The following is a 22,666-nucleotide window of genomic DNA, read 5'->3' as shown; positions in this document are numbered from 1 at the left end:
AGAATTGTGCCTTAGCAAAGCTTTGATTTTTTTTTTTAAATTGCTTAAGGACTCCACCTTGCAAGTTAAAGAACAGATAAAGCAAACATAAATTACAGGTGATAGAAGACATAGCACTGGGCCAGGAACAAAGTGAGGTACAAGTCACTCTTCACATTAGAGACAGCTGTGACTGCCTTGATCTCTTAAAACACACACACACACACACACACACACACAAACACACAACACAGGTATGATCTAGAGACTAAGCATCTGAAAGAGCCAAAATAATCAAACACCAGAAATCATGATGATGCTTTCGTGGTATTTGGTTTGTCCACTTAGGGGTGACGTGATGCTGCTGTTGCTTTCAGGTGAGAAGAAAATTGCTTTGTGTTTACCTCATTTCCACAGCAGAAACCCAGTTGCACGTTACAGAACTTTAAAGTAGTCAAAATTAGAACTCTGTCCATTCTTTGTGCACTAGTTTGTTGTTTCTTTTTTTTTTTTTTTTTGAGCTGGAGTCTCACTCTGTCACCCAGGCTGGAATGCAGTGGCACAATCCTGGCTCACTGCAAACTCCGCCTCCCGGGTTCACGCCATTCTCCTGCCTCAACCTCCCGAATAGCTGGGACTACAGGGGCCCGCCACAACGCCCGGCTAATTTTTTTGTATATTTAGTAGAGACGGGGTTTCACTGTGTTAGCCAGGATGGTCTTCATCTCCTGACCTCATGATCTACCCGCCTTGGCCTCCCAAAGTGCTGGGATTACAGGCCTAAGTCACTGCGCCCGGCCAGTTGTTTCTTAATTATTTTTTCACTGTAATGCTTCTTCATCAATGTTTTAAGTATGGAGTGTTCATTTTTAAAGAAAATATCTAGCACACATCAGGATTGTGTGGAAATCATATGTAAATATTTTTTAAATGCAATATTTGTACCCATAATAAAATCATAGGTCTGAAAATGCTATACTATTTTTCATGTACTGATAAAATAAAGAACAATGAAACAAAAGATATTACTCTCAAATTCATGCTGTATTGCTGTATTTTTTTTTTTAATTTTTATTTTTTGAGATGGAGTTTAGCTCTTGTCGCCCAGGCTGGAGTGCAGGGGCGGGATCTCGGCTCACTGCAACCTCTGCCTCCTGGGTTCAAGTGATTCTCGTGCCTCAGCCTCCCGAGTAGCTGGGATTACAGGCACGTGCCACCACACCCGGCTAATTTTTGTATTTTTAATAGAGACGGGGTTTCACCACACTGGCCAGGCTGGTCTCGAACTCCTGACCTGAAGTAATGCTCCCACCTCGGCCTCCCAAAGTGCTGGGATTACAGGCATGAGCTGCTGCGCCCAGCCCGTGCTGTATTTCTTACCAGTGAAATTAAATCCTCCATTGTTTGCCTGTTGTTTCTGTGATGTACAGAAAGTTCTGTTACGCAATCATCATCGAGGTGAATAAACTACAAAAAAAAAAATTATGCACTTTATTAACAAAAAATTACAAATATAGTCATTGTTTTGACATTTTAAAATCAGTATAATTACTTTATACAAAAATATCATTATGTAAAACATGAATTTGTCAATTTCTTGGGGAAGAATCAACATTCTCTACAATCTTTTAAGATGTAAGCATATTCCAGGAAGCATTTCAAGATGAGCTCTTTCCCAGCTCTTTATATCCCCATCATTATCTGAGCAACTGTTGTTAAAGTTCTGTTGTACAATGCTGGGCACAGTAGTTCACGCCTGTAATCCTAGCATTTTGGGAGGCTGGGGCGGGCAGATCACCTAAGGTCAGGAGTTTGAGGCTGGTCTGGCCAGCATGTGAAATCCCATCTCTACTAAAAATACAAAAATCAGCCGGGCGTGGTGGTGAGTGCCTGTAATCCCAGCCACTTGGGAGGCTGTGGCATGAGAATCACTTGAACCCAGGAGGCGGAGGCTGCAGTGAGCTGACATTGTGCCATTGCACTCCAGCCTGGGCAACAGAGTGAGACTGTCTCAAAAAAAAAAAAAAAAATTCTGCTGTACAGCCCAGGGACTGTATATTCCCCTTCCCTACTGCAAGACCTGCATTGGTATTTTCTTTCTTTCTTTCTTTCTTTTTTTTTTGAGACGGAGTCTCACTCTGTCGCCCAGGCTGGAGTGCAGTGCCACGATCTTGGCTCACTGCAAGCTCCACCTCCCGGGTTTATGCCATTCTCCTGCCCCAGCCTCCCAAGTAGCTGGGACTACAGGCGCCCGCCACCTCGCCCGGCTAGGTTTTTGTATTTTTTAGTAGAGATGGGGTTTCACCGTGTCAGCCGGGATGGTCTTGATCTCCTGACCTCGTGATCCGCACGTCTCAGCCTCCCAAAGTGCTGGGATTACAGGCTTAAGCCACCGCGCCCGGCCTCTGTGTTGGTAATTTCATCAAAGAGCAGCCACCTAGGCATCTAAAATCAGTGGTTATACAACAGACTGGTAAAAGATTCAGACTTGTAGAGCACAGGGTACCTCTCATTATATTTACGTTTAGCACAATTCAAGGAGCCTTTACGACAGTGCCATAGATGCCACATAATCATTATTATGCTGAACTAATAGAATAAGTAAAAGCCTCTACACAAAATTCATTTTGCTTAAGAACAGAAATTATCCAAATAATCCCTACATGATGGTACCTCACTAAAGGTAGGGCCGGAAATGGGTTCTCAGAACCAAACAAGGATCACTGAGAACAAAAAGCAGGAATAGCCTGGCCTGGACCTGGAAGGGAGCTCAGAAGATTACACGGGAAGAGAAGCAGAGGAATATAACTTCAAAGTTCATCTTTCCAACATAAGAACTCTCTTAGGCCAGGTGCGGTGGCTCACGCCTGTAATCCCAGCACTTGGGGAGGCCGAGGTGGGTGGATCATCTGAGGTCAGGAGTTCGAGACCAGCCTGATCAACATGGAGAAACCCCATCTCGACTAAAAATACAAAATTAGCCAGGCATGGTGGCACATGCCTGTAATGCCAGCTACTCGGGAGGCTGAGGCAGGAGAATCACTTGAACCCGGGAGGCAGAGGTTGTGGGGAGCTGGGATCAAACCATTGCACTCCAGGCTAGGCAACAACAGCAAAACTCCATCTCAAAATAAAACTCTCTTTATGGCAGCCCAAGTGACGGATGCTTTACGTTCTGCTTAAACGCCTCCTCTAAAGTGTACACAGAACAGCTGGAATGGTTAGCATCTCCCTCCTGCTGCCTGAGGTCTGTCTCCCTGTGATCTCTGTCCACTGGGAATTGGTACAACCTGATGGCTAACAGGCTTTGGAATTAGACAGACCTTAGTTTTAATTGCAACAGGACTAATAACCATGTGGCCTTGAACATGACTACACCTCTGAGTCTCAGTTTCATCATCTGTTAGAGAGAGATGGTACATGCCCTGCAATATATGCAACATAGAGCAAGTGCCTAGTACAACATCTCAACAGAGTAGGCCCTCAAAAAATGGTTATTTTCACTAACAGTCATAATTCTATTTCCTCTATGATAGAAGAACCTTTCAGAAATTTGAGTATTCCTATTATAAGCAACCTTTCCTTTGCAAGTCTTCTGTTTTCTAGTTCTGCCAACCTCCACTTTAATGATTAACTCCCCTTACTATTCTGGCCCTTTCTTTAGATCACACTCCAGGTTGATACTATACATCGAAGTGAGGTATTCAGAACCAAACATAACATGAAAGAGAGGTCTGCCCAGCACAAAGCAGGGCAATATCGTGAGCTTCCCTTGTTTTGAACATCACACTTGTAACAAAAAGCTCAAGAGAAAGTAAGGCTGCTATCATGAAAAGAAACAGTAAAGATAAATTTTTCTCCTCAATTCATATGCTGAAACCTAATCACTAGTGTAATAGTATTAGGTTGGGCCTTTGGGAGGTGAGTAGGTCATGAGTGGGCTCTGCCCTCATAAATGGGGTTAGTACCCTTATAAAAGAGGCCCCAGGTCAAAGTACAATGGTTCATGCCTGTAATCCCAGGGCGTTGGGAGGCTGAGGTGGGAGGATCACTTGAAGCCAGGAGTTGGAGACCGGCCTGGGCAATACGGCAAGATCCCGTTACTACAAAAAAATATTCACAAATTAGCCAGGTGCAATGGCTCACAGTCCTAACTACTCAGGAGGCTGAGGTGGGAGGATCACTTGAGCCCAAGAGTTCAAGGTTACAGTGACGTATGATTAAGTCACTGCACTCCAGCCCGGGTAAAAGCATGAGACCCTATCTCAGAAGGAGAAAGAAAAGAAAGAAAAGGAAAGAAGAAAGGAAAGGAAAGAGGAGAGGAAAGGAAAGAGGAAAGGAAAGGGGAAAGGGAAAGGGAAGGAAAGGGGCTCCAGAGGCCTTTCCCCATTGTCCCCTTCCACCACGTGAGGACACAGCAAGAAAGAACCATTCTATGAACCGGAAAGTGGGACCTCATCAAACACCAAATCTGCTGGTGCCTTGATCTTTTTTTTTTAAATTTTTACTCTTCAGAACTGTAGCTCTATGATGACTTGACCTTGAACTTCCCAACCTCCAGAACTGTGAGAAATAAATTTCTGTTCTCTCTAAGCCACTCAATTCATGGTATTTTGTCATAGCAGCTCAAACAGACTGAGACAGCCTTGCATTATTGCCTGGTACAAGCACAACCTCATGGGTTACAGACAAAGCAGAGACCACAAAGGTTTATACTAGTGGTAGTGTGAAAGTCCAAAGTGCTAAGAATAAGTTTTCATTGTGTTGCTTTGACTGTGACTGCTCCTAGAACTGTAGATTCCCCCTCAAGATGGTCTCAACCTCAGAAGCCTAGACACCTTAATATCTGGTATCTTCTTGTTGATGTCAACACTGCTCAAGCAAGAAAATAAATTTTTGAGGTTCCCTCCATCATCTTAAGTTTAAAAAAAAATTTTTTTAACTGTAAAAGAACCCCTCTCTCCCGCAGCCTCCTGCCTGTACCTTTACCACAAGGCATATGTGTGAGAAAGGCAGGAGACAGAGGAAGGAGGTGCTACCATCTCTGCTGGGCTCCTGAACTGGAAACAATGATACAAGTGGGGTAGAAAAGATACCAAGGGTCTGAAAAACATGATAAATCTCAAGTTGTGTTTTCCAAAGAGGATCAATACTTAAAGCGCTCTGAATTCTCAGCCACACATACTCAAATTAAGTACCAAAAGCTAGCCAATTATTTTGGATTATCCGTGCCTACTACATTTCCTGTTCACTAAGGCAGAAAATGGAACTGACTATAACTTCTATTTGATACAATACTTGGGTACCAGAACTATGTATGAAAATGGTAGGAGGAGATCATGCATAGAGTTACAGAACAGACAGCATCTATACCTTAAATATTCAAGGAAATCTGAATTTTTTAAATAGTTCACTCTTGATGAAACACAATACTGAAAGAGAAAAGCAAATCCTTCAAAAAGCAACAACAATCCATTATGCCTCTCCTGTATATAATTCATTTGATCTTGTAACAGCTCTGCAAGGCAGGCAAAAGAGATTAATGATACAACATGTAAAGGTACTCTATAAATGGCAAAACATGACCCAAACATGCACAGATTGACATTAGAATGCCCATATTAGAGGTGATAAAATGAAGACTCATAAAAGTTACTGTGATCTGCCCAAGACTGGCATTTTTCATTCCTAGCCCCAGGTTTTTCTACCATAACACAATGCCACCTCTCCATCACTCTGCTCCAGTAGCTACTTCAATAGAAACCAGATAAGCAATGCTTGCTGCAAATACACAGGATGTGGGCCCTGAGCTTGAATCAGCTAGTCTATCAGATCCATTCCATTCCAGAACCCTTCAGTGTGGGTTCAAATCCTGGTTCTACACTTACTCATTGTTTGACCTTGGGCAAGTTACTTAATGATTCTGTGTCTCAGTTGCCTCATCTGCAAAAGGGGGCAATAATAGTACCTACTTCGGAGGGTTGGTGTACAGATTAAATGGATTAAAGGAGTTAAAAAACATAAAGCCCACAGGGTAGTACTTGACTCTTAAAGGTACTATCCTAAGAGTTCTATCTATATTATACCACAGTATAATATACAGAGAGCCCTTACTATAATAGTACACTATTCTACTCTACGTGCTCAATAAATAGTAGCAATTATTATATTAAGATGTAAGGGAGGCCAGGCGTGGTGGCTCACAACTGTAACCCCAGAACTTTGGGAGGCCGAGATCGGCGGATCACCTAAGGTCGAGAGTTAAAGACCAGCCTGACCAACATGGATACACCCCGTCTCTACTAAAAATACAAAATTAGCCGGGCATGGTGGCGCATGCCTGTAATCCCAGCTACTCGGAAGGCTAAGGCAGGAGAATCACTTGAACCCAGGAGGCGGACGTCGCGGTGAGTTGAGATCACGTCACTGGGCAACAAGAACGAAACTCCATTTTCAAAAAAAAAAAAGATGTAAGGGAAATGGTAGACTCTTTTGGAACACTCAAAACTTTATATATTTTACTTTATACTGTGTCCCAAATAAAAAAAAATATTGGGGCTGTAGAAAGTAGAAACTTTCTTCATTTTGGCATCTAACACAAACAGTAATGTATTCTATCCTATTAGCATCATGGCTGAGAAGATGTGCAAAGCCCTCCACACATGGAGAAATGATGACCCCCAATGGCTGAACACAGGCATTTGCACCACCCACTCTCTCCACCTCACAAGGGGCACATCATAGCTTCCCTGGTTCTGCTGCTACACTGCTCAGATGCTTGCACATTCTACTATTCTTAGGATCTTGGTATGGTTGCTGTTAGAATTATGTTGTATTTGCTCAATAGATATTAAAGATGTCACGCAGGGCCAGGGGAAATTTGGATAAGAGAAGTTTTAGGAGTTAACAATCATAGGAGAATCAGGAGTGATTTCAGCTCAGGCCACATGGCCCATTAATAGTGGGCAGAATAGTGAGAAGGGGCCTGGAACAAGTATAGTCTTTCTTTCCAAGATGAGCTGGCTACTGGGAAGGATATTTACATTGGTGTGATTATTCCAGAAAGCAAATACCCCACAGATCTACCAATTCTATGCTTTGGCATATCTGAGACACACCTCTAAGCTATTCTGTTGATTCATGCACATGTTCTAGTCCACTGAAAAAGTTTTGGTGAGATATCAGAGAATATCCCCAATTATCTGGAAACACTATTAAAATACTTCTCTTTTTTCTAATTACATATCTGTGTGAGGCTGTATTTTCTTCATTTGTTTCAATCAAAACGACGTTATCAAAACAGGCTGAATGCAGAAGCACGAGTGTCTTCTAATAAGACTTCAAAGAAATCAGCAAAGATGTAAAGCAATGCCATTCTTCTCACTAAATTTATTTCATAAATAGCTGTTTTTCATTCTTCCGTTCCCTTATCTATAAATAGAGAATAAGAACTATACAACCTTGAAAAATACAGCTTCCATAGTGGCTCTGGGCTTTGCCACATGGCTTGCTTTGGCCAGTGGGACACTAGTTAGTACAATGCAAGCAGAGGCTTGAAAAATGCTACAATACTAGGGCTTATCCTCTTTCTTCTTCCGAAATGCAGTTGCTGGCCGGGCGCGGTGGCTCACACCTATAATCCCAGCACTTTGGGAGGCTGAGGCAGGTGGATAATGAGGTCAGGAGATCGAGACCATCCTGACTAACACAGTGAAACCCCATCTCTACTAAAAAAAAAAAAAAAAAAATTAGCCAGGCATGGTGGCAGGCGCCTGTAGTGCCAGCTACTCGGGAGGCTGAGGCAGGAGAATGGCTTGAACCCGGGAGGCGGAGCTTGCAGTGAGCAGAGATCACGCCACTGCCCTCCAGCCTGGGTGACAGAGTGAGAGTTGGTCTCAAAAAAAAAAAAGAAAATAAAATAAAAGGAAATCCAGTTGCTATATAAAAAAGTCCAGGTTAGCCTGATGGACACATGTGGCCCAGGAAACAGCCAGTCTTTCTAGCGAGGCTTGGACCATTCAGCCTAGTTACAAGATGACTGTAGCCACGACCCCAGGCAAGGCATACGTAAGAACGGCCCAGCTGAACCCAGTCCAAATGTCTGGTCCACAGAATTGTCAATTATTATTATTTTTTATTATTATTTATTTTTTGAGGCAGAGTTTCGCTCTTGTTGCCCAGGCTGGAGTGCAATGGAGCGATCTTGGTTCACCGCAAGCTCTGCTTCCCGGGTTCAAGTGATTCTCCTGCCTCAGCCTCCCGAGTAGTTGGGATTACAGGCATGCACCACCATGCCAGGCTGATTTTGTATTTTTAGTAGAAACGGGGTTTCTCCATCTTGGTCAGGCTGGTCTCAAACTCCTGACCTCAGGTGATCCACTCGCCTTGGCCTCCCAAAGTGCTAGGATTATAGGTGTGAGCCACCACACCCAGCCAAATTATTGTTTTAAACCACTAAATTTCAGGGTAGTTCTTAATGCAGCAGTAACTAATACACAAAATATCCACGTCCTATAGTAATATCCGCATTTTTACCAAGTGGCCGTTTGTTTGAAAAAAAACATTTTTAAGGCCCAGCGCAGTGGTTCACGCCTGCAATCCCAGCACTTTGAGAGGCCGAGGCAGGCAGGTCAGGAGTTCGAGACCAGCCTGGCCAACACAGAAAAACCCCGTCTCTACTAAAAATATACAAATTAGCCGGGCATGGTGGCGCGTGCCTGTAGTCCCAACTCCTCGGGAGGCTGAGGCAAGAGAATTACTTGAACCCAGAAGGCAGAGGTTGTGGTGAGCCGAGATTGCACCACTGCACTCCACCCTGGGCATCAGAGCAAGACTCTGTCTCAAAAAAAAAAAAAAAAGCATTTTTTAAAAACAATGTAGAAATATTTTTAAAACTGTTTAAACTTAAATAACATTTGGTGTTGTTTATGTTTTTTACATATATGCATGTTAGACCAATTCTCAAAGCACGGTCTGCAGATGCCTGAGAGTCTCCAAGGTCAAACTATTTTTATAATATTATTTTTCATTTTTCAAAGTGTTGACATTTGTATGGATGGTATGAAAGCAGTGATAAGTAAAATTGCTGGCAGCTGGGTGCAGTGGCTTATGCCTGTAATCTCAGCATTTTGGGAGGCTGAGGCAGGCGGATCACCAAAGGTCAGGAGTTCGAGACCAGCCTGGCCAGCATGGTGAAATCCTGTCTTTACTAAAAATGCAAAAATTAGTCAAATGTTGTATCAGGTGGCTGTAATCCCAACTACTCGGGTGGCTGAGGCAGGAGAATTGCTTGAAACTGGGAGGTGGAGGTTGCAATCAGTCAAGATCGTGCCATTGCACTCCAATCTGGATGATAATAGCGAGAATCCCTCTCAAAAATAAATAAATAAATAATAAAAAATAAAAAATTGGCCGGGCGCGGTGGCTCAAGCCTGTAATCCCAGCACTTTGGGAGGCCGAGACGGGCGGATCACGAGGTCAGGAGATCGAGACCATCCTGGCTAACACGGTGAAACCCCGTCTCTACTAAAAATACAAAAAACTAGCTGGGCGAGGTGGCGGGCGCCTGTAGTCCCAGCTACTCAGGAGGCTGAGGCAGGAGAATGGCGTAAACCCAGGAGGCGGAGCTTGCAGTGAGCTGAGATCCAGCCACTGCACTCCAGCCTGGGCAACAGAGCGAGACTCCGTCTCAAACAAAAACAAAAACAAAACAAAACAAAAAAAATTAAAATTAAATAAATGAAATTGCTGGCACCTTAGTATTAATCAATGCAGTGGCACTAAACTGTACTAAAATATTGTATTCTTTGTCATATACCCATAGTTTGAAAAGAAGGCAGTTTCAATTAAGAATTTCCTTGATAAACCAGTAAAAGATATTAATTTTGTTACATTTTTACTTTGAGTACATGTTTTTAATATTCTGTGTGACTAAACAGGTAGTAGCATAATGTACTTCTACATACCAAAGTATGATAGTTGTCTTGAGGAAAAGCACCTGTGTGACTGAATTATGAGCTCAATTAGCCATTTTTTTCTTTCTCTTTTTGAGATGGAGTCTCACTCTCCTCTGGGGTTCAAGCGATTCTCCTGCCTCAGCTTCCTGAGTAGCTGGGATTACAGGTGTGTGCCACCACACCCAGCTAATTTTTGTATTTTTAGTAGAGACGGAGTTTCATCATATTGGTCAGGTTGGTCTCGAACTCCTGACCTCGTGATCTGCCTGCCTGGGATCCCAAAGTGCTGGGATTACAGACGTGAGCCACCGCACCCAGCTTCTTTTCTTTTCTTTTTGAAACAGAGTCTCACTCTGTCACCCAAGGCTGGAGTGCAGTGGCGCTCTCAGCTCACTGCAACCTCTACCTCCTGGGTTCAAGCAATTCTTCTGCCTCAGCCTCCCGAGAACCTGGGATTATAGGCATGATTATAGGCACTACCATGCCAACTAATTTTTTGCATTTTCAGTAAAGACAGGGTTTTACCATGTTGGCCAGACTGGTTTGGAACTCCTGACCTAAAGTAATATGCCTGCCTCAGCCTCCCAAAGTGCTGGGATTACAGGCGCAAGCTACCATGCCTGGCCTAATTAGCCGTTTTTTCAAAGAAAACCATTTTGACGAGAAAGAACACTGACCAACTATAGTTATTTAGACTTAAATGTTTAGCAGACATTTTCTCAAAAATGAACCAAGGGAACTTGTCAGTTCAAGGAAAATGACACATTTGTTGTCAATGACAGAATTTGAACTTTTAAGCAAAAATTAGAATTTAGAAAACTTTTATTTGCCACCATGATCTTCAGTGCTTTCCAATAGTTAAAAGACTTTTCTACTGAGATCAGTAGTGATTTTAAGGAATGTGATTTAATGTTGTATAATGAAATCTGTTAACGTTTGGAAGATTTGCATAACTCAGTGAACCAGTGTTTTCCAAATAACCAATGCATCACGTTATGTGGGGAAAAGATCCAATGGACAGAACAATGGATTTTATGGAGTACAAAATGTCATTGATATGGCTTCAGATTCCACATGCAATTACCCTTTAAGAAACTACTACTTTGCAAGTTTTAATGGGATATCAGAAACTGTCTGAAAGGCTATTAAAATTTTTCTTCCTTTTCCTACTACATATCTGTGTGAAGCTGCATTTTATTCCTTGGCTTCAATCAAAACCTATCAAAACAGACTGAACACAGAAGCACGTGGGTATACAGGTGTCTTCTATTAAGCTAGACTTTAAAGAAATTTGCAAAGTTGTAAAACAATGTCATTCTTTTTGCTAAATGTATTTTGTAAATGGTTATTCTTCATAAAAATATTTGTGTTAATATGTAACAGTTATGTTATTTTTTAATGAATAAATAAATATTAAGAGTATAAAGGGGTCCTCAAACTAAAAAGTTTGAGAACTACTGTACCCTCATAACTTCTCTGGGAAGTAGAAGTGGTTTAACCTACTTTTTACAGATGAATAAATAGGCTCTGCAAAGTTAAGTAACTTGCCCAAGATTCCCAGAGCACCGTGCCTGACTGCACATGAGAAACACCAGGGAGCTTTTAAAAACTCCCATTAAGTGTTCTCGGATGGGGAGCAGGCATTTCTTTTTAAGGTTCCAGGTAATTCTCATTTGCAGATGGGGTCAAGGAACCACTGTCTATTAGGTGTCAAGTCTCCCAAACACCAATCTGATTAGTAAGTCTACAAAATATATTTTCTTGTATATTTAGACCACATCATTGTAGGTTCTGAATTCACCCAAAGACCACACAAAGTTTAAAAAAAAAAAAAAAAAAATTCTACTGGATTTCATTTTACTTACAGGATTCTTGCTTTGCCACTCAACAGGATAGTTGTAATCTTGCATGATCCAGGGATGGTTCAATAGATTTTTCATAGAAATCCGTTTCTTTGGGTCCACCTAGTGGCCATTAAAAAGTAGTTAGAGATTAACATTTCAAATACAGAACATAGAACACCTTTCCTCCTGAGAACTAAAAATGCATCAGAACAGATGTAAACTTTATCATCACAAAAATGCTGTCAAAGACCTTAAAATGGCCTTGGAATAAATTCTTTTAAAAAGGCAACAGAGGCAAGAAAACTATAGCAAACAACACAGGCTTAGAAGATAAATGTTTAACAAACATGAACTTCATTGGTATGGACATTATTCATGAAGTTCAGTCAATCTATTGTATGATGTAATAGTCTTTTGCTGGAAAACCTATTCACGGGAAATATTCACCAATTTAACATTCAAGCAGCCACAATGCAGGGCATTCATACTAAATATGCAATCTCTACCTCCAATGAGCTTACAATCACACAGAACAAGTTGAAAAGCACACCTTTCCATTTGTAATTTTCAAATGTAAGGAGAGAAAAATTAATCAACAAAGATTTAAGGTTTTTTTGGAGTCTAGAAGAAAGAGTAAGGCATTTTCAATCTCATTACGGAGATTTGGTGGTCTGGCCCGACTTAATCAAGGTGAGTGAGTCTGAGGTAAATTTTGAATAAAAGATGGAGATGACTTAATAGATGAAAAAAACAAGATATTCTGAATACATAATGAAAAAAAAAATTGCACTAATAAGATACTCAGATTTTCAAAGTGTTTCCTATCAATCTCACTTTGTCCTCATACTACTACATAGCAGTGAGGCCAGGCTCAGAACTCCCATTTTATAGATCAGACTAGGTGATACATTGATTAATTGGAAGAGTGCTTACCTAGGCTTCAGCACTCCTATATTTCACCCTCAGAGGCTCATTCCACTAAAACGGTGGTTCTCAAAGTGTGGCCCCAAGACCTGCAGCATCAGCATTTTCTGGGAGCTTGTTAGAAATGCAAAATTTCAGTCCTGCCCCAAATCTATTGAATTACACACTCTGGGGCTGGAGTTCAGCAATCTGTATTTTAACAAGCCTGGGGTAATTTTGATATCTGCTGAAGTTTGAGAACCACTGCACTAGGTAAGAGGGCCCATTCAATAGCACATCAACTCATTCAAGCATTTATTATCTTTAATTAATTAAATAAACATTAATTAATATTCAAGCATATATTATCTACTAACATACTTAATGTGCAAGAGTTGGGAACAGGCGGGACGCCGTGGCTCATACCTGTAATCCCAGCACTTTCGGAGATCGAGGCAGGCAGATCGCTTGAGCTCAGGAGTTAAAAACCAGCCTGGGCAACAGGGCGAAACCCCATCTCGACAAAAAATATATGGTTTGCTGAAAGTAATTATAAGGAATGAAATGATAAATAAAATTTAAAAACAACCAAAAAAAAGAAAACTAAAGAAAGAACACAAAAAATTAGTCAGGTGTGATGGTGTGTACCAGTGGTCTCAGCTGCTCGGGAGGCTGAAGTAGAAGGATCACTTGAGCCTGGGGGTCGAGGCTGTAGTGAGCCAAGATCATACCACTGGACTCCAGCCTGGGTGACAGAGTAAAACCCTGTCTATAAATTTTTTTTTTTTTTTTTTTTAAAGAGGCCAGGCTGGGCATGGTGGCTCACACCTGTAATCCCAGTACTTTGGGAGGCCAAGGCGGGTGGATCACCTGAGGTCAGGAGTTCAAGACCAGCCTGGACAACATGGTGAAACCCCATCTCTACTAAAAGTACAAAAACTGGACAGGCATGGTGGCACACGCCTGTAATCCCAGCTACTTGAGAGGCTGAGGTACAAGAACCGCTTGAACCTGGGAACCCAAGAAGCGGAAGTTGCGGTGAGCTGAGATCACACCATTGCACTCCAGCCTGAGCAACAAAGCAAAACTCTGTATCAAAAACAAACAAACAACAACAACAACAAAAAGCCAGTGGCTCATACCTGTAATCCCAGCACTTTGAATTTTGAGAGTCCGAGGCAGGCAGAAAACGTGAGGTCAGGAGTTCGAGACCAGCCTGGCTAACGTGGTGAAACTTGTCTCTACTAAAAATACAAAAACTAGCCAGGCATGGTGGCACACGCCTGTAGTACTAGCTACTCAGGAGACTGAGGCAGGAAAATTACTTGAACCTGGGAGGCAAAGTTTGCAGTGAGCCAAAATCACGCCACTGCACTCCAGCCTGGGCAACAGAGGGAGACTCCGTCTCAAAAAAACAAAAAACAAAAAAAACAGTTGGGGCCAGGTATGGTGGCTCATGCCTGTAATCCCAGCATTTTGGCAGGCTGAGGCAGGCAGATACCTTGAGGTCAGGAGTTCGAGACCAGCCTGGCCAACATGGCAAAACTCCGTCTCTACTAAAAATACAAAGATTAGCTAGGCAAGGTGGTTCATGCCTGTAATCCCACCTACTTGGAAAGCAGAAGCAGAAGAATCGCTTGAACCCAGAAGGCAAAGGTTGCAGTAAGCCAAGATTGTGCCACTGCACTCCAGCCTGGGGGTCTTCTAAGGAGTGAGACTCTATCTCCATCAATCAATCAATCAATCAATCAATTAATACTTTGGGATTAAAAGAGAGTGGAACAAGAGCTAGAGAAAACAGACAATGCTCAAAAAAAAGTAAGAAAAACCACACCAGCTACGACATATGGTAGGTGTCTAAAACAAATTAGGTTTACAACATAATTAAGAAAGGATCTAATAGAGGATATTTTCAAGGTAGATATGAGTGGGATTTTTTTCAAGCTAACAGGAAATGATGTAGCACCACAGATATCTTAAAAGTTGAACCAAACAATTGCAATAGACTTCTATTATTTAAAAATAAAGTGTACCTGTAGCATTTGTTGAAGAAGCAGAATGCTACTGGGAGAGAGCCACTTGGGAACATCATATTTTCCTCTCTACAAAAAACAAAACATTTAAGAGGTTCAGGTTCAATCAGCCTTGACACAAATTCCTTAGGTAATAACATGTTAGAGGTTTACTTTTAAGCTTGAAGACTTCTCCCAACTACAATACTTGGTAAACATTATTAACTAAAAAAAATCAATTTCTTGGCTGGGCATGGTGGCTCACACCTGCAATCCCAGCACTTTGGGAGGTCAAGGCAGGCAGATCACCTGAAGTCAGGAGTTCAAGACCAGCCTGGCCAATGTGGTGAAACCCCGTCTCCACTAAAAATACAAAAATTAGCTAATCGTGGTGGCAAGCGCCTGTAATCCCAGCTACTCAGGAGGCTGAGGCAGGAGAATCACTTGAACCCGGGAGGCGGAGGATGCAGTGAGCCAAGATCGCACCTCTGCACTCCAACCTGGGTGACAGAGCGAGACTCCATCTCAAAAAGAAATAAAATAAAATAAAATAAATCAAAGAACAAAATCGAGCATATTAAATACTATCATTGCCTCTAAATTACCTACATATCAGAGAAGGGCTAGAGCACAAAGAACGTAACCACAGAAAACATAAATGTAATACAGCTTTGGAATCTGTAGTATTAAAGGGACAGCAAGTAAACACTGTAGTCCATTTTTGTACTGCTGAAACAAGTATTAGTTTATAATCTCAGAGCAATTATCAGTTGACAAAATGAAGCAGCAGAAAAGCATATTTGGTGACAGGACATAGGCTATGGTTAAAAACAGGTCATCCACAAAACAGAATTTACAATCTTTGAGGAAAACTAGTGAAAACCACTTTCTTTTTTTTTTTTTTTTTTTTTTTGAGACGGAATCTGGCTCTGTCGCCCAGGCTGGAGTGCAGTGGCCGGATCTCAGCTCATTGCAAGCTCCGCCTCCCGGGTTTACGCCATTCTCCTGCCTCAGCCTCCCGAGTAGCTGGGACTACAGGCGCCGCCACCACGCCCGGCTAGTTTTTTGTATTTTTTAGTAGAGACGGGGTTTCACCGTGTTAGCCAGGATGGTCTCGATCTCCTGACCTCGTGATCCGCCCGTCTCGGCCTCCCAAAGTGCTGGGATTACAGGCTTGAGCCACCGCGCCCGGCCGTGAAAGCCACTTTCTAAGTTAAATACCTCTTTTAGGACTAAAAGAGACTAAGAAGGCAAATGTATACAACCTAGTATACTCAGAAATTATGGCCAGCAAGTCATCAAAGATAAGATCAGGGACTTGGCTAAATACTAACACATGATAGAATATCTCTTATAAACCTGCCACACACATCCTCTTTCCCAATTCAGAGGAAGCAATACTACAGTTTCTCACAGCAGAAATCACATTGTTTAATGATGCTAAGATAACAGGTTATTTGAGAAAAATTGATTGAACTGTAATTCACAGAACATACCAAAATTAATTCCACCCAGATTAAATGAAAATATAAAACCAGGCTGGGCACGGTGGCTCACAACTATAATCCCAGCACTTTGGGAGGCCAAGGCAGGTGGATCACGAGGTCAGGAGTTCCAGACCATCCTGGCTAACAAAGGGAAACCTCGTCTCTACTAAAAATACAAAAATTAGCTGGGCGTGGTGGCAGGCACCTGTAGTCCCACCTACTCGGGAGGCTGAGGCAGGAGAATCACTTGAACCCAGGAGGCAGAGGTTGCAGTGAGCTGAGATTGCGCCACTGCAGCACTCTAGCCTAGGCGACAGAACAAGACTCTTGTCTCAAAAAAAAAAGGGAAATACAAAACAAAACCATAAGAGTACTTAAAGAAAGCATGAGTGATTATTTTTATAATCTTTCTAGACATAACAGCAAAGCCAACCACTATAAAGAATAATATATGACAAAATTAACATTTGATATTTCTGTATAACAAAACATCATTGGCCGGGCATGGTGGCTCATGCCTGTAATCCCAGCACTTTGGGAGGCCAAGGTGGGTGGATCAAGAGGTGGTCAAGAGATCAAGACCATCCTGGTCAATATGGTGAAACCCTGTCTCTACTAAAAATACAAAAATTAGCCGGGCATGGTGGCACACACCCCTGTAGTCCCAGCTACTCGGAAGGCTGAGGCAGGAGAATTGCTTGAATCCGGGAGGTGGAGGTTGCAGCAAGCCGAGATCATACCACTGCACTCCAGCCTGCCAATAGAGCGAGACTCCATCTCAAAAAAAAAAAAAAAATCATTAACAAAGGTAACAACAAATTGAGAAAAAGCCTTTTCCAAAGGTCACAGGCAACTGTCAGACTACTGCTGACTTCCAGAGAGTCGGCTAGAGCATCTAAAACCCCTCCTTCCCAGGGATAGGCATGGAGCCCAGGCAGCAGTGAGCCTTCAGGTTGGGGTCCAGTTGGCCGTACATGAGGCTTGGTAGGGAAAAATAAATTCAAAGCTTCATTGCTATAATTCAAAAACAAACTCTGAGCCGGGCACAGTGGCTCATGTCTGTAATGCCAGCACTTTCGAAAGCCAAGGTCAGGAGTTTGAGACAAGCCCAACCAACATGGTGAAACCCTGTCTCTACTAAACACAAAATATTAGCCAGGCATGGTGGCGCATGGCTGTAATCCCACCTATTTGGGAGGCTGAGGCAGAAGAATCACTTGAACCCAGGAGGTGGAACGGTTGCAGTGAGCCGAGATTGCACCATTGCATTCCAGCCTGGGCAACAAGAGTGAAACTCCATCTCAAAAACAAAACAAACAAAAAAAACTTTGTTAGTTTCTGTCTCTGGCAAGTGTTAAGGTGCCCTGGCAAGGTATAAATAAGAATGCGCTCTCAGGCTGGGCGCTGTGGCTCACGCCTGTAATCCCAACACTTTGGGAGGCCAAGGCGGGTGGAACACCTGAGGTCGGGAGTTTGAGACCAGCCTGACCAACATGGAGAAACCCTGTCTCTACTAAAAACACAAAATTAGCCAGGTGCGGTGGCAGGCACCTATAATTCCTAGCTACTCAGGAGGCTGAGATAGGAGCATTGCTTGAAGCTGGGAGGCGGAGGTTGCAGTGAGCCGAGATCATGCCATTGCACTCCAGCCTGGGCAACAAGAGCGCAACTCTTGTCTCAAAAAAAAAAAAAAAGGGGGGGGGGGGCTCTCTGGGTAATATTGAGTGCTTTAGATAAAGGGAATAAAAATGTAATAATATTAAAAGGCATTTGTAAAATGAAAGCTACTGTTCTTCCTAGGAAACACTCATAGGTCAGTGTGTCTACTCTCATCAGAGAGGTTGATTTTTGACCCTTTCTTTTTAGATTCATTGTTTGACAATGCTTCTCTGGGACTCTGATTATTTAACATAATCAAAAGCCAGCCTGCCTTAACATCTTAGGACTCTGAGTGATCCATACCTGTCTATTTTCTCCTTCACCTTTAAGGTGGACTGATCCTGTAAGAATTATATCCTACACAGTTCATAAGAACAGAGAACCCCAATGCCAGTACAAGTCAATGGCTTCCTCACCTACCTGCCTCCATCCTTCTAGCCGCATTCATTTACAGTTGGAGTGTGTGTGTGTGTGTGTGTGTGTGTGTGCGCGCGCGCGCGCTTGTGATTGTCCTTGTCTCCCTTGTGTTCCCAGACTAAACTGAGGGTCGGGCTGCTACTTCTTTTCTTTTGTTTTTTGTTTTTTTTTTCTGGAGATGGAGTTTCACTCTTGTTGCCCAGGCTAGAGTGCAATGGCGCGATCAGCCTTCGCCTCCTGGGTTCAAGCAATTCTCCTGCCTCAGCCTCCAGAGTAGATGGGATTACAGGTGCCTGCCACCACACCTGATTAATTTTTTGTATTTTTAGTAGAGATGGGGTTTTGCCATGTTGGTCAGGCTGGTCTCAAACTCCTGACCTCAGGTGATCCGCCCACCTCAGCCTCCCAAAATGCTGGGATTACAGCCGTAAAGCACCTCACCCAGCCTCTTGGGCTGCTATTTCTTGTGGCCCAATAACAAGATGTAGATGAACTTCGGAGGAAGAATTTTTATCTCTGTAACCAGCCACAGGGAAAAGGCCTGGAAATTCTCGCCAGACCAACTCAAAATTACCAAGTTTTCCAGAGCTTATATATCTTCTAAGCTATATGTCTACATGTAAGTGTGTATTTATCTAAAAACATAAGTGATTAACTTATTTCAAGCTATAACTAAGGTCTGAGTCCCAAAGACCTTCTGGAGCCTCAGTAAGTTTACTTAATCTAAATGGGTCTAGGTGCTGGGGTGATTACCCTTATCTTGTATCCTGCTAAATCATAAAGGTTTGGGGAGTTCCTTTGGACTCCAATGAAATTTTTTGTGCAGGCCTGGGGAATTTCTTCAGACACCCAATATAATTTGTTTAATCCTAAAAGGGTCCTGATAAGAATTCCTTCGTTATCTTGCCATGCTTCAAGGCCCTGGAAAAGCCTAGGCAAAACTCTTGGTGGGCTCTTTGTTACACTCCAGCCTTGGTATAAGGGCACTGGCTCAATCAGCTTTTAATGTATAACCTAGTTGCTCAGTCAGTGCTGAGACAGTTGTAATAGAGGCCTGCATTAGTGAGACCTGGCCTGCCACACTTGCACTTACATTTCTAACCTAGAATCCTTATTCAGTGCATTTTGTCTTTCATTCATTTTGGAGACCCTCTGGAGTTTGTCATAGACCAGTTCCTAATTATATCATATACAATTCTGTGATGAATGTTATTCTTCATAATTTTTTTTTTTTTTTGAGATGGAGTCTCATGGTACAATTTTCGCTCACTGCAACTTCTGCCTTCCGGGTTCAAGCCATTCTTCTGCCTCAGCCTACTGAGTAGCTAGGATTATAGGTGTGCACCATCATGTCTGGCTAATTTTTGCATTTTAAGTAGAGACAGGGTCTCACCATGTTGGCCAGGCTGGTCTCAAACTGCTGACCTCAGGTGATCCACCCGCCTCAGCCTCCCAAAGTGCTGAGATTACAGGCATGAGCCACTGTGCCCTGCTCAAAGTTTGTTTTTGAACTACAGCAATGAAGCCCTGAATTCATTTCTCCCCACCATGCTTCATCTACAGCCAACTAGACCCCAACCTGAAGGCTCACTGCTGCCTGGGCTACATGCCTATCCTGGGAAGGAGGGGTTTTAGATGCTCTAGCCGGCTCTCTGGGAGTCAGCAGTAGTGAGTCACAGTTGCTGCATGACTAGCCCTGACCTACTTGGCCCCACTTTCATATCTGAGCTTTACTTTATTCCTGAGACCCAGGCTTTTCGTGATCCCAATCCTGAGGACTTGCCTTGTTCTCTTTCTTGGCAAACTGCTTATTTGCCCGGCCTCAAATATTTCAGCTTGCTCTTGCCAGGGTCCCATAGAGAGTGGAGATCAGCTTGGAACAAAGAGCTTCCTATGTGCTGATCAAATGGCCATGAGCTGTCTGAGTCTCTGATCACAGCCTGCTCCTAGAGTGTCCTCTGCCAGCTTCACTCCCTGTACTCTGGGTGGTCTGCCCTCTGCTGTTTGCAAAGCTGTTTGCTGCTTACTCTCTGGACACTATCTGTACTGGGTTGAACAGTATCCCTCTAACTGCACAAGAATCCATTTCTGTTGTTTTAACCCATCACTCTCCAGTACTTTGTTACAACAACCCTAGGAAGCTCATACACTATCTATGAGGGTTTAGCTGCTTCACATCACCTCCCCGACACCAACATCTGCCCATCTCAAGGACAAGTCTGATTCCAGGTTTCAGCCCTTTCTGGTCTGCTCCAACACACAAATAACAGACCCATAACTAGATCTATCATAATCAAAAGACATTATACCTTTAAATTCTGAAGCTATCGTAATAAGAGACATCATGCCTTTAAATTCTGAAAAGTACTCTTAACTAAAAGGAGTACTCCACAGAAACCAAAAGTAAAAATAAATACTCAGACCAAAGTACTAAAGAGAGCTCTACCACACTGATTCCAAATTCCTCTTTGCCTTTTTATCACCCCTTTTAATCAACCTATTTTGAATTCTTAAAGTATCTTTTAATAGATTCCCCAGCTATAAGCTGGCACCATGGAAGCAATCCTATCCAGAAAGCAGCAGAAAAAAACAAGTGAATGAGAAGTGTGGTGTTTGGCACATTGGAACAGCAATGGATTGGAGTCATATATTACATTTGAATCCCAGTTCCACCTCTTACTGGCTCCATGGGCTTGTAAGAGTATTCTGTCTCTCTGGCCCCATTTCCTAAGAAAGGCTCTGAAGACAAATGCCTAAGTTCAAATCCAGGATCTACCTCTTACTAGCTGTGTGACCTTATATAAGCTATTTAACCTTGCCGTGCTTTAGTTTCTTCATCTTAAAAAAAAAAAAGTATAACAACAAAAATTAGCTGGGTGTGGTGGTGCATGCCTGTAGTCCCAACTACTTGGGAGGCTAAGGCAGAAGAATCACTTGAACTCGGGAGGCGGAGGTTACAGTGAGCCGAGATCACGCCACTGCACTCCAGCCTGGGCAAGAGAGCGAGACTCCATCTCAAAAAAAAAAAAAAAAAAAAAAAAAAGAAGTATAACAACAATACCTACTGCATAGAATTTTTGCTAGGATTCAATGATTTAGTATACATAAAGCACTTAGCACAGTGCCATGAACACAGTAAGAACTTGATAAATGTTAGCTTTGACTGCTGCTGATACTATTACTACCATTATTACCATCTGTAATACAACTAATGCCACTTACAGGATTATAAACCAAGACAATGTATGTGAAAGCACTTGGCATACTGCCTTGCATGTAAGAGACAATAAATATGTGTTGAATCTGAAATAAATAGGAGGAGATAGGAATACTCAAAAAAGTAGTATTCCTTTTCTGAGGGCCAGAGATGGGCACATTGGCCAAAAGCCATGTATCCAAAAGTGCTAAATACTCGGTGCAGCTAGAAAGGCTAAAGGCATTCTGAGGAATGTCATAGGCCTTCCCAATGGAGCACTGCCCCACTGCAGCTATCTGAGAATCTCAGGATTGTCTGGTAAGGTACACATCGCCTAGTCAAGCCCTGTTCACATCACCTCCTGAAATGTACCCATCCACTTCCCCTATTTGGGCAGAACACCTCTGTAGAGTATCACTCACAAGTGGGTCATAAGGCTTCTGACTCATTACCATGTCCTGACATTCTCAACTTCATTCTCTGTGCTGAAATACTGGCCAAAATAGAGTTCAGAAACGAGCTCTGCTGCCAGGCTTAACCCAATCTCTTATTTGTACACCATGCTTTAAAATGCACACAACACTTGTACATATATTTTACCCTGTATAGTAGGCAGGGACTATTAACCACATTATACAAATGGAGAAACCAAGTCTCAGCCAGGGAGATTAAGTACTTGTTCAATATTGTAGGGCACTGGGGATGATTTGTCCTACAAGGGGACATCTGGTAGTGTACGGAAACATTCTAAATTGTCACTACGTGGATATTACCCCTAGCAATTAGTGGATAAAGGTCATGGAGGCTGCTAACCATCCTACAATGCATGACAGTCCCCTACAACAACGAATTATGTGGTTCCAACGCCAACGGTGTTAATGTTGAGAAACACTGTTACAGAGCAAAAAAGGGTCAGAGAAAGGACCCTTGTTTCTGCTATTCTTTAAAGAATTTGTGTTTGTTTATTTAAGGGACAATTACCTTGCAAATAAAAGCAAGAAACAGATAACAGTGGAAGAATCCAAGTGAAGAGGGGGAGAAAAGATCTATGGACAAAGCAAAATAATCCTGGGAATTCCAGTGGCTTGAAATTGTTTGTTTTTCACACTGTTCTAAAAGAGGCAGGCCATCTCTCCAATACATAATCATAATGCTATAGTCAACTCTGTAATTGTAAAAATATAATTTCATAAAGAGACAACTTGCTCATTTT

At 42.5% G+C, this 22,666-nt stretch overlaps 1 protein-coding gene across 5 annotated transcripts in view; it reads right to left on the bottom strand.

The window, feature by feature from the left end:
* MELK (maternal embryonic leucine zipper kinase) overlaps positions 1–22,666 on the bottom strand; it is a 104,902-nt gene that overhangs the window by 35,222 nt on the left and 47,014 nt on the right. For 3 of the 5 annotated variants that reach the window (XM_007968721.3, XM_007968724.3, XM_037998248.2), the window contains 3 exons: positions 14,716–14,784; positions 11,801–11,899; positions 1,360–1,446 (listed from right to left, as the gene is read on the bottom strand). In XM_007968721.3, coding sequence (XP_007966912.3) covers positions 1,360–1,446; positions 11,801–11,899; positions 14,716–14,784 — 255 coding nt within the window. The remainder of the gene's footprint in view (positions 1–1,359; positions 1,447–11,800; positions 11,900–14,715; positions 14,785–22,666) is intronic. The other 2 variants (XM_037998249.2, XM_007968722.3) reach the window with 2 other exon arrangements.

The sequence above is a fragment of the Chlorocebus sabaeus genome, chromosome 12, assembly GCF_047675955.1.
Source record: "Chlorocebus sabaeus isolate Y175 chromosome 12, mChlSab1.0.hap1, whole genome shotgun sequence".
Classification (NCBI taxonomy): domain Eukaryota; kingdom Metazoa; phylum Chordata; class Mammalia; order Primates; family Cercopithecidae; genus Chlorocebus; species Chlorocebus sabaeus.
Note: the sequence above shows the minus strand (reverse complement) of the source record. Positions and strands in the feature narration are given on the sequence as shown.